The sequence below is a fragment of the Callorhinchus milii genome, unplaced genomic scaffold (assembly GCF_018977255.1).
Source record: "Callorhinchus milii isolate IMCB2004 unplaced genomic scaffold, IMCB_Cmil_1.0 Scaffold6, whole genome shotgun sequence".
Taxonomy (NCBI): domain Eukaryota; kingdom Metazoa; phylum Chordata; class Chondrichthyes; order Chimaeriformes; family Callorhinchidae; genus Callorhinchus; species Callorhinchus milii.
The window spans coordinates 27,921,026-27,933,182 of record NW_024704747.1 but is presented as its reverse complement, the minus strand read 5'-3'; the positions used below and the strand labels follow the sequence as shown (position 1 = coordinate 27,933,182).

At 39.6% G+C, this 12,157-nt stretch overlaps 1 protein-coding gene across 1 annotated transcript in view; it reads right to left on the bottom strand.

Moving 5' to 3' along the window:
• Positions 1 to 12,157, bottom strand: part of LOC103176418 (myosin light chain kinase, smooth muscle) — a 78,027-nt gene that overhangs the window by 29,351 nt on the left and 36,519 nt on the right. The window contains exons 11-14 of the mRNA XM_007889937.2: positions 11,960 to 12,112; positions 5,837 to 5,974; positions 2,369 to 2,566; positions 826 to 1,072 (exon numbers count right to left, since the gene is read on the bottom strand). Of these exons, the coding sequence (XP_007888128.2) occupies positions 826 to 1,072; positions 2,369 to 2,566; positions 5,837 to 5,974; positions 11,960 to 12,112 (736 nt within the window). The remainder of the gene's footprint in view (positions 1 to 825; positions 1,073 to 2,368; positions 2,567 to 5,836; positions 5,975 to 11,959; positions 12,113 to 12,157) is intronic.

Below are 12,157 nucleotides of genomic sequence, written 5' to 3'. Positions count from 1 at the left end.
TCAAAACAATTGCTCAGTTCAGTCTCCTAAGGGGAACCATCAAAAGTCACATTTGAATGAAAGTGTCACCATTTCATTTGCCAACAAATGTGCCAAAGGTCTTCAAAGCATTTATTTGATTAAATATTGTACTAAATACTTTCTGCTTGAAACATTTTTATTCCTCTTAAATGTTCTCCCCTTAACTCTACCCTCGCTCAAGGTGAGGAATCCTTCCAACAGTGTTGCAACACTCCCAACACTTGACCAAGGTAGTGTGTCAGCTGGACAATGGTAATCTGAAGGCTATCTGATTTGATTGCTAACATCTGCCACTTAAACATTTGCCAGAAAATGAGACTGAATGTGGTTAGAGGGACATGTGCTTTACAGAAAATCCATGCTCCAACAACTACCCATTCCAAACAACATTAATTCAAATTTGTCTGAAATGAGCCAAGTTGCATTCTTATGCACAAATCTGAATTGGACCAATTTTGACCAGCTCCGAGTTTAGTGACAATTCAGTGTTCAACCCCATTTACCAGCAGCAATTGCCAGCCCAAGTTCTCCAAACAGACCGTTTTTCCGTCGCTGAAGGCTGAATAGTGGACTTTGACAGAAAAGGGTCAAATTGTCGACTTAGATAATTGACTATCTGGAAGAGTAACTTAATGCAGTGGACTATCTGACTTGCCTTATATTAAATAGTTATGTGGACCTTCATATAAGCCCAAATAGTGTATATTTTTTAAATAATAGTCATTTGCACTTGCAGTCAGATTTAATATACACGGCTTAGGAATACAATACCATGCCTTTGTGCAAATGGTCATGCAAACTTACTTGAGCATTATTTCGTATTGTCCAGCCTGGTGAAGTTGAACGTTCCTGATCAGCAGTGTGAACACATCCTCGTTCTGCAGCACTTCACAATCTTCACCGATGGCAATTGCTTGCCCATCTTTTATCCACTGCACCTGTGGGAATGGGTCCCCAGCGATTGCGCAGGAAATTAGAGCATGAGCCCCCACAGTCGACGTCACTGCTTTGGGTTTGCTGATGAACCAGGGTTGTATCCCATCCTGAGGCTCTACAGTGCAAGAAATATTCATTAATATTAAGAAATCGATAAGTTTCCTCACTCCACACGCCTCTGTTTACTCAGCAGTAAATAGGAACCCGGTTGTTTGTGGATTGGCAGATCGCTTTCTGGGGGCAATCATCTCCCAAACAAAATAAATCAATTTGGTCACGCAACCCACGACTGTTTGTTGGACACTGCTGTGCGCAATTGGCTGCCGCATTTCGCCCACAAAATACACAAGTCAATCTACTTTACAATATATACTGTGAAGCACTTTGAGACGTCTCATTGACATGATAAGGTGCTATCTCAAATGCAAGGATTATTAAATATTATTGTTGATGTAAAAGCATTTGTAGCTCATTACAACTGACTAAGGCCTTGCATCGGCAAATTACAATAGTATGTTTCCTTACCCTTTGATGTCATTTCAGTACAAGTGTCATTGAAAATCATGTGAATGTGATTATCAATGTTAACTTTAATATTCAAAGACAGAGCATAACATAATTCAGAGAGTGGAGGAATATCTCATGATGAGGCCCTAATAACTTCAGAGAATTAGGTGACGTTATTCTTGTATTGGCACCGCACAAGTAATCCATCTTCACAGACTAAGTACTTTTGAAGTTCATGAAAGCAAATCAAATGCGTTAGAAAAAGAACTCAACAATATTAAAAACAGAGCCTCGGGCAGAACATAATTTACAAGAAGAGCCTTATTTGACAAAATAAACAGCCTCTTAAAAAAAAGTGGGTGTTATTATTGGCTGGAACTACAATAATGAACAATTATTTTCCACATGAATTTCCCCATCTCTTGAGACTCTTTACAGCCTATTTAAACCTTGATATTGTGGTGTAAATTTACAAGCACTTAATATTTATTGGGAGGTTGTCATCTTGCTGAGAGGAAAGTGGAGAAAAAAAATATAGGAACAACCCAAACCGTCATCAATAGCACCACTAGTACCAACTCCGAGCACACTTCAATCATTTTAATGTTACCGCCAGCGTCTATAATTGATGGTGATTTCAAATGAGATTTGTTGATTTTGTTTCGATGGGTTTGGTATCTGACACACATAGAAAACCATCACTGCAATTCAAACCAAATTAGGGAAAGTTTCACATATGATTTCATTGTCTGACCCAGATTACATGGAGCACTGAGAAATGAGCTGCCGATTAATCTGTGCGTGGAACAGTATATCCTGTGAGGCACTTTGAGACGTGTTGGACGCGATAAGGCACTACATCAAATGCAAGGATTATTATTATTAGACATGACTGAAAGCTTACCTTGCACAGTTAGCATTGCCTGAGTCTGCACTTCTCCAATATCATTCCAAGCTTCGCACATGTATTTTCCTGTATCTTCAGGAAAGACCTCTTGAATAAAAAGACTGTATTCATTTCCATTTTTCTCAAATTGAAAGTCCTCGGATTCCTGGATTTCTTTCCCATTGTGGAGCCAGATAATTTCGGGAGTTGGATTAGCTGATATATTAAAAAAAAAATCAACACACTTGTGTTAGTTCTAGAAAACAAGTGACAGAAACTAAAAGAATTAAGAAGCGATTTTCAGATCAGAATTTTCCAACTATGTGGAAAATATTACTCAGAGATGGTAATCAGGTCTGAATAGTGTCAAAGCAGAATTCAGCCATGTTAAGGTCTGGCCAATTTCAAACTCCAGAAATATCTTAAAGCTGGATTTTGTGGCTGAGGAACAATTTACTTAATCAGGAACGACACTTGTAAGATTCACATTATTTGTGAAATTCCATTGAATGCATTGTTACAACTCAATAGATAAACGGTGTTGCCTTGAGTGAAACTAAGGTGTGAAGACCAGGGCTTGTGTCCGGTTTAACTGGTGATACAGTATATAATTTGGGACATGACATGTGCATGTGACTGCCAAGATGGTGGAAAGCAAACTGGATGGACCTCGGTCTTCTTTCTTCTTGCAATTCTACCAGAAGCCCCTCACAGAAGCCACTTCTCTTTTCTCAGAAATAAACCTTTCCCTTACATGATCTCCAATGCAGAGCTGTGCGCAAATGGTTGCCGTGTTTTGCCCACAAAATAGTCAATTCATTTTACAGTATATTCTGTGACGCGCTTTGAGACGTCTCCATGACGTGATAAGGCGCTGTATCAAATGTGAGGATTATTATAAACACCTCATGCATCGAGTGGACCATTTATAATAATAATCATAATCCTTGCCTTTGATATAGCACTGTATCACGTCTTCGAGACATTCATTTCAGAACATTTCCTCTCCTAGAATTTTTTTTAAACATTGTTTTAAAAACTGCCGGTGGAGCCACAGTGCTTTGTTGAGTAACCAGAACCAAACCTGGTTGCTGAAATTGTGCATAACAGTGGCAATAAATACGGTTCAGTAAACAAAGATGAAAAGGAGGAAATTATTAAAGCATCATCCCATGTTCCAGTGGTTATATCTAAGCCATCAATGTACTTTTCTGGCTTTTAATTCCCAGATTGGGATGTTGCATTCTAAACAAACCATGGCACATTTTTTTAAAAAATACCCCTAATTAGGTAAGCGCCTGCTTTCTGGGAAGAGAGATTTGTTTTGGAAAGATTGTTTGGGCTTATGGCCTCGCATGTTTTTTCTGGTCACCATGCAATTGATCAACACCACAATTACTGCATATTTTGCATTTGTGTCATCTTGTGTCGAGTTCGTCTCAAGCCAGGACTAAAATTGGGCTGTAACGCTGCTGAAACGTTAACTGACCAGGAAAATGGCATTGGTTTGTGAGATCACCTCGAAATGGTACATTTTGTCCTGCAGAAACTCAGATATCAATGTAGCTGCTGTGAACATAAGAGGGCTGCACCACTGATCCCACCATTGATGTTGTTTATGAAATGTATTGGCATTGGATGCCACTCACTCGTGTCAGTGTTTAAACATGCAGACAGAACTTGTTGGCCCCATCTTGCCCTCCACTCCCAACAGTCCATGGGTTTCTTCAATCAAGGCACATCTCCAAGACCCTCCTCTTCAACCGCGCTTTCGGTCACCCTCCTACCCCCCACCCTCCCTGCACTCCACCCCTCCTAATTCCGACCCCCAACTCAGGTCCAAATTCCTGACTGTCCAGCACCTTGGGACGTCCTCCTGACGTGAAAGCTGTTGCGTAAATGTAATTTGTTGTTGATATAATGGGGCCAAAAATATGATATAGTATTTACAAAAGAAATCTTTTGCAACATTTGTATTGTGAGATTTGTGAATGGTAAATTCCCAAGTCGCAATGTCCAAAAATAAGCAGTTAAATATAACTCAAGTAACAGATTTCACCATCTATCGCCCAAATGACATTCACCAACAGGAAGTCACACGCAATGACTTCTGATTTGCAAATATCGTTTAATATAGTCTGTAATGAAAGTCTGTGCTGTTTGCATGCACTGCATTGGAACTTGTAACCAGTGCCAACATCCTAACATAAGAGAGCGTCTCCTGTCTTGGAAAGGAACACGCTTTGTAGGTTCAGGCAAATTAGCCTTGTGACATTTAAAGCCTCGGAATTGGCTCCAATAGCTAGAATGGCTAATTATACATCACGATCACAGGAGAGAGCATGTAATAATCTCCAGATTTAGTTAGGAGTTTGTCCTCTGTGTTTTTTACAATATCAAGGGGAATAGGAATAGTGAAGATGGTGTCCAGGATCTCAAAGTCACTTTTGACAAATTCGGATCACATCGATAGGATCGAATAATGTGTCGTTCGCCAGTGATGCTGTGGCTCTCTCAGGAAGATGCCTGTGCACACCAGCTCCCCAGTAAATCACCACAATATGGGACATTCTTTCAACAGAAGTGTTTGACTTGCAAAGTAGACATCGGACCTTCGTGTGGATCCACTATTAATAGATCCAGTGTGCAAATGCTTATCTACCACCTCATCTGTGTTATTGCAGGCTTATTGGAGAAGCCTGAACATGCAAACTTAAGAGCAATCTATCTAAACAGCTTAAACAGTAAAGCAAAGGCTAAGACTTGGCAATATAGGCGTACATATTTTTTAAATTATATACGTATTTGTTTCCCTCTCAAATGGACAGTCAATTCACTTCACGATATATTCTATGAAGCACTTTGAGACGTCTCAACGAAGTGATAAGGTGCTATATCAAATGCAAAGATTATTATTATTAGATACATGCAGCAAGCCCATATCCTACCCAAATTCAATGGCTAACACGCATATTCAGATTCAAGAGGCCACTGAACAATTTATGTAATCATCCCATTAGAAAGGTTGGTTTCATTACCAGTTTGAATTCCAGATAAACACAAATAGAAGGCAAAATGTACAAATATATTTTCAATTGCCAGCCAGCCTCACCCTGCACCAACATGTGAAGGTTGCATTTCAGACCTCACTGCCCACTTCACAGCCAGAGGAAGCTCTGTGCCAGACAGCATTTACATTACTTCTCCAATTTCCCAGCAAACTGTATGTTTACACTCTCCATAGCGCAATTCCTCTGAGGAAAGTAATCGGATCCCACTTCATAAAGGCAGTTCATAAAATAACACGAGTTCTCCTGACTGCAATGTAAACAGGTGGCTCAATCCTTGTGCCTGGATGGAAGGCCCTCGCTCTGAAGTGGCTGTCAATTACAAATTAAATGGATTATGATACCTCTACCACTCGTGTTTAAAATGAGTATCACTTGATTGAAAGCACTTTGCTCAGGGTTACGTGCTGCCACTTACCCTCCACTTGTATGGTCATTCTCACTTGACTGCCGTCCATAACTTGCAGGTCAGTTAGATCTTTCAGGATCCTGGGGGCAAAAGTCTTTTTGGCGTCTTCAGTACTCTTTCTCGCTGTCTTCCTGCTCGTCTTCCTTTCTGTTTGTAAGGAAACAGAAATCTTTAGGTTTATAACTGGTAGTAATTATACATTGGTTCATTTTAAGACAAATTGGGCCTGTGATTTTTCTTGGAAAAGAAAATAACACTAACACAAATGGAACTGTACCTTTCTTCCCATCGATGCCAGGCAGAGAAGAAAAGATAGGAAGGCAGATACTTTTAATGCTCTGTGACTTCAATTTGCCGGTGTGGTGATAGGCTAAACACAGCAAAAGGTGTTGTTCATTTTTAAATTAGGCTTCACAAAACACATTTTCAATGAATAAATTATTCAGGACAATTCTGTATATTTTGTAGGCGAACACAGCAGCCAAGTTCCCCACAGCAATATCCCACAGACAGCCACGAAATGAATAAGCAATTGTATCTGAGGGATTGTTGACCAGGACACGGAGAGAACCTTTCTTCTCTTTTCAAACCATTTCATGGAATCTTGAACGTCCACCTGAACAGGCAGATGGGAGGTCAGTTGAATACCTCAACCAGAGCACAGCAGCTCTGATAACAGCACTCCCTCAGCTCTGCACTGGAGTGTCAGTCAAGACTGCGGAGGGGGAAGAACGCAGCAGTCAACTGCCAACTGAGCCTCTTGAAGAATGGGAACATTTTATAGGAAAAATGAAAGGCAATCATGATTCTTTCATATCTATTATTTTCAGATGAGTTCTTGGACATGCTTTGATTCCTTTCCACATCTTTTTCTTAGTAATTGGATTATTTTGATATTTTCAGAAATAACTCAGCTTCTTTTTGGTTCTGTTTAGTGTTTGAGTGTTGGCAGAACATCTAAAGAGACAGTTTATTTTCCCAATGTTTGGATACTAATGTAAGGATTCAGGACAGTGTTGGGATGGAGGAAAGAATCCATTTTCTGCACATCTGGACAATTCATATCAATCCTGAAAACTCTTAGTTTACTGTATTTGATGTCAGTGATAAATCACTAGTCAGCCCACATTCATCTTCCGATCAGCAATAGTTAACCATTACAACCGTGTGAAAAGATTGACTCAATAATAATAATCCTTGCATTTGATAGAGCACCTCATCACGACTTCAAGACATCTCAAAGCGCTTCACAGTTAAGTGTCGTGACTGTATTTTGTGGGCGAAACGCGGCAACCAATTGCGCAATGCTTTTCATTCTCACAGCATCTAGGTGCACTCTCCCAAATGCTGCAGCTCATCAAGCAAACTGCCAAGACGGGGTGGGGGGTGTGGGGGGGGGGAGAACACGAATGGATCAGAGGTAATCTTATTCTCCTGCAGAGTTTATTGCCTTGGCTGGAAATGAAAAAAACAAAACAAACATTCGCTTTCAAAAAAATGCTAAATCTCAATGAAGGAAAATTAAACAACTTTGGAAAGTTCCTTGATCACAAGGTCTGGAAGGCTCGTGCTGACCACTGCCAAATCCCAGCATCCCTCTGGACCATGACCGCATGCAGCACACTAAAGTGGGGATGGAAATGCCCAACTCCAGATCTGCAGCAAACATACAACTGGGAGAGAATAAGAAGTCCAGCCAATACATTCACGCCTATTTTTACTCACAATAACGTCTATTTCTTCTCGTCTTTAAAATGAAGGTTTACAAACTACATCACTGGCAATCACTTCCTTACAGTTCATGTAAAAATTGTGAGGCTTTGAAAAATCTCCTGACGGAAATAGTTGCTTTCAAAGACGTAGTGAGTATTTATGCATTGAAGGCAAGGAGTTTCTTTGAGCCCAACCACATCAGTCTTCTCGTCCCAGTCAATCTCCCCAGAAATTTAGCTTTGTAAAACGTTAGAAAATACACTTTCCTCACGTGCTGCTGGTTCATTTGTTTCAGACTCCGAGGAGCTTTGCTGTGCAGTCAGTCATTCACAAAGGGAATGGGAACCATATATCTCGCATGGAAGATGCAATCAACACACACAGGAAACTCAATGAGAACACATGGGGCTGAGAAAAATTAATCTCAGTGTCACACGATTTAACGTTTAAAAAGGCCTGGAGCTAAAGCTTTTACATTGATCGATTTAATACAGTATTAAAGTTCTGAGTGAATGAATATAGAATGTTTGCTTATAAGGGCATGATATAGGCATCTATACTTTGTGTACATTGCAGAAGGGATCTCAAAAGATAAAAATAGTTGATCACTGTTGGCGGTTTAGCTTTTATGAATATCATAAACAAATGAAACGGGGTTAGATGAAATCAGTTTGAAAAATCCAGAGGGAGAGAAGAATCAGCCAGAGTGTGCAACCATAGGAACAGGAGCAGGCCATTCAGCCCCTCGAGCCTGTTCTGCTATTCTATTGGATCATGGCTGATCTGTATTTGCGTATTTGCGTAAAAAAAAAATCATATTTGCATAAATCTTTCATGCAGATTTTGTCACAGCTGCAACTAACGGTGCAACTCAGTCGGAAGGACTTTCCTGAAGGCGAGATTGTCGTCTCAAAGCTCCCCTTTTCCTGTTGGGCTGCGAGGCAGATGTGTTCTACAGTCACACAGAGACGCGCAGGAATAGGCTATCAAACCAAGACAGCTTCTTCCAGCTGATGTTCGAAGCAGTTAATAAAAAGATATTTGCCAACCAGTTAAGTATTCCAAGAGAACTGTAAAGTTACTGTCTTGCTGACGTTCATAATCAGATTTCATCTCTCCAGCAATTTGTACTTTAGATTGTGGTCAGTCAGCATTGGATTCCAGGTCAAAGTATGCTTCAAAAGTCACAGCATTAGGGTTAGTCCGTTTAGAACATTTTTTCTCTGCTCATAAAAAAAACGAGTGAGTTTGTTGCACAATCTAATGAGATTGTTATTTCAGACCCAGATCTCTTCTATCTGTGTCCTACATTTGATACAAGCCAGTAATGCAAAAGGCATTGGCTTCAGTGCACATCAGTGTGTGTGAGGGGAGGGGGGGGGGAAAGAGGGCGGAGGAGGGTTAGAGAAAAAGAGAAAAGAAACAGAATTCACCCAGTTGATTGCATGCAAGGCTTCTGTTGTCTATTGATCTGAAGCAAGTGCTGGGTCTGTTCTGCAATTTGTTTCAACTGTTTTGAATTGAACGGTTTAACACCAACAACAGCTACAGAAAGTGAGATGGAAGAAAGCAGTGTTGACATCTCTTGTTTAGAGGAGCACAAACATGTCCTCCCCACCAGCATAAGAAAAAAAGATAACTTATGTTGCATCTAAAAGGTACAGTATTCCCTAACAATGGCTTATTCAGTTCTTTTCCAATCACTGGCTTATTCATTCCCTTTCCAATCATTTACAACACACCCTTTCATTTAGAATGGAGCCAGTACAGTGCCTTTGGCAAACAAAATCAGGAATAAATAGAATTGCAACACAGGACAAGCATTGTCAGTGGTCATGCTACAGTACTCTGAATTGTCAATGAAAAAAAAGTCTGGTGTTTATGGAAAGTTCTCCCTGCAACGATAAATCTGAAGACATTTTCTTTTTAATATATTGTCTATTGGTCAATGGCATGAGCTGACAATTCGAAGGGAAGGTTGTTCTATTGCTGGAGAAGAAGCTGTGGCAGAAAGACACAAGATCACGCTTGCACAGCAGTTACTAACTACCATTTATGGTATTTCAATTGAGTGCTGGCACCAAGGACAATACACATTACGTGGCAAGCATAAGGCTTTAACTCCGAAGGTATTTTCCTGTCCAGAAGAGCATCCCTTTCAAAGATTAATATCTAAATATTTCAATACAGATCTCTGGATTATTGTTCCTCAAACATTACCTTTCAGGTTTTGCTGGGAATTTTCCAAGTTGCCACTTGATGCAAATTATACTACTGTACAGAAAGAGAAAAGCCATCCTTTGACGTTTAATTAGAGTTCAAGACTAATGTTAAACAAGCTTCAGCACAGAAACTGAACTAGTTCAGTGTTTTTCAGCAAAGCAATGAGCTAGTTATATCAATGGATTTGAATAAAGCTGTTTTCTTCATGCTTCAAAGTGGACTCTAATACTTCAGAACTCCTACCATTTTCTTTAGGTGTTTAATGCTGTGGCCTGAAGTTAAAATAAATGCTACACTGGAAAATTAAGAATCTCGTTTAACTCCCACCTAACTACAAATGCTCTCTGAGAACTAACAAATGTGTGTGAGTGAAGTAAATCTTTGGTAATGTTATTCCCATTTAAACTGGTACCTTCATACTTCTTGTGTAACTGGTGATAGGCTGATAAACGACAGACATATTTCACATTGAATCTAGACACTAAAAGTGCCATATTCAACTGCAATGTTACAAATCACGTTCAGGAGATGTGGGGTTAGAATGGAATCCATGTGAACAGCCTGGTATGAAAACAGCCAAAATGTGTTGCATGTGAAACTGCACAAAACTGGGGCAGTAAAAAGGTCAAGAACATATGGGGAAGCAGAGATCCCAGCGGTGGGCATATGTAGGAGTTGCACATGGCATGAGCCAAGGCCGCACATCACATAAGAACATAAAGAGCCGCAGCTAATGCACACACATGCCCTGAATTGCATGGTAATGGTCTGCTATATGAATGGGCCGAGTGCCACCATGGAAAAAACATTATATGCATTTGGCACATTTTAATCTCTACATTCCATGCAGGCAACTGAGAAAATATTAAATGGGGTTTACTGTGCAAATAAAATTCAGGGTAGCTATTACTTTTTTTGTACTCGTCAGCAAAATGCTTAGAATTAGACAGAACCTAAAAGAGCAGACAGTTCTAGTCATTATACAGTTCTATTCATATGCATCACTACTAGCTTGGTCATTTTTTTGGTGTTCCTTACATTATAAGATTTTTTTGCTGAATTAATAGTTCTCAACTGTATCGCTGTTTCCTGAAAAGCAAAGGTTCGCTAGCTTTAGTCGTGATTAATGATCATTGTTTTGTAATTGTAAAACAGGTTCCCTTAGGGAGATGGTGGAAGCAGAAAGCGTTGATTCATTCAAGAACAAATTAGATAGATTTCTGTTAGGAAATAATATCTTGGGATATATTATATAGTTGTCAAGCGACTGCCAGGATGATGTAAGACGAACAGGATGGACCTTGGTCTTTTTAAAACCAGTAAACTCTTATGTTCATAATGTATTTAATAAATAAAACTTAGAGATCCATAAATATCACAACTTCTTAAAAAAAAAATCTCAATGAAACTCAGAGTAAATAGCTCACTTAAATATGTAATCTTAATAAATTATTTTGGGATATGTAGAGATTTGTGATTTCTGTGTTTTAGGCTATTTTTTGGCAAATTTGGTAAAACTGAATCAATCGTGATACACACTGCCAGAATATTTCACTTTGAGAATATATATTGCATTTAACAAAGAGGAGACACGAGGAGAGATAAAAGAGTTGCTGGACACATGGAATAGATACATAAAAGGAAAAGCTGGGAACACTGTGGGAAAGTGTTGGCATTCTCAAAAAAATACTCTGTGCAGCAGAGCGAGGCTGCCAGCAGCTTACAGCTATAAATAAGCTTTAAAAGGATATCAGAATGATAAACAAGGTGGCTTCTCTCTCATCCCAGCTATAAAAAGTTTACAGTCTAGGACTCAATCACCATCTCTGTTTGTGAACGTTTGCACAAAGGTGTACGTAGGTTAACGGCTCTGTTTGAGTTTCGAAGCATACAAACAATTCTAAATATGGCTCTCGGTAAAGGCTGGGAGCAATCTAAATCTGCATGGACCATCAATGCTGTGCAGGGACTTCGGAACATATTTATAGGTTTAGATTAATGTGTAAACAGGGAAGAACAAGAGGAAAGGGCTGTAATAAATTAATGGACAGCTGGCGATGCAATGCACTGGGGCTACAACATACAGCCATAATTCACTGAGAGATTATCAATAAGTGATGCTTACATTTTGCAGTCCCACTGGATTATCTTTTTGTCCACTTGATTTAGCAAATAAAGTACGAATGATGGTCTTACCTTGCACGGACACCTTAGCACTGCAGGATACCCTTCCAGAGCTGTTTTCTGCGACACAGGTATAAATGCCATCATCTTCTGGCAGAGCATCTTGTACGGATAACTTTGCAACACCATTTTCAAATGTGCTATGAGCATACTGGATGGGTTTTTCTGTTGACGGGACACAGAATAACTTGAAATGAATCTTAAAATATC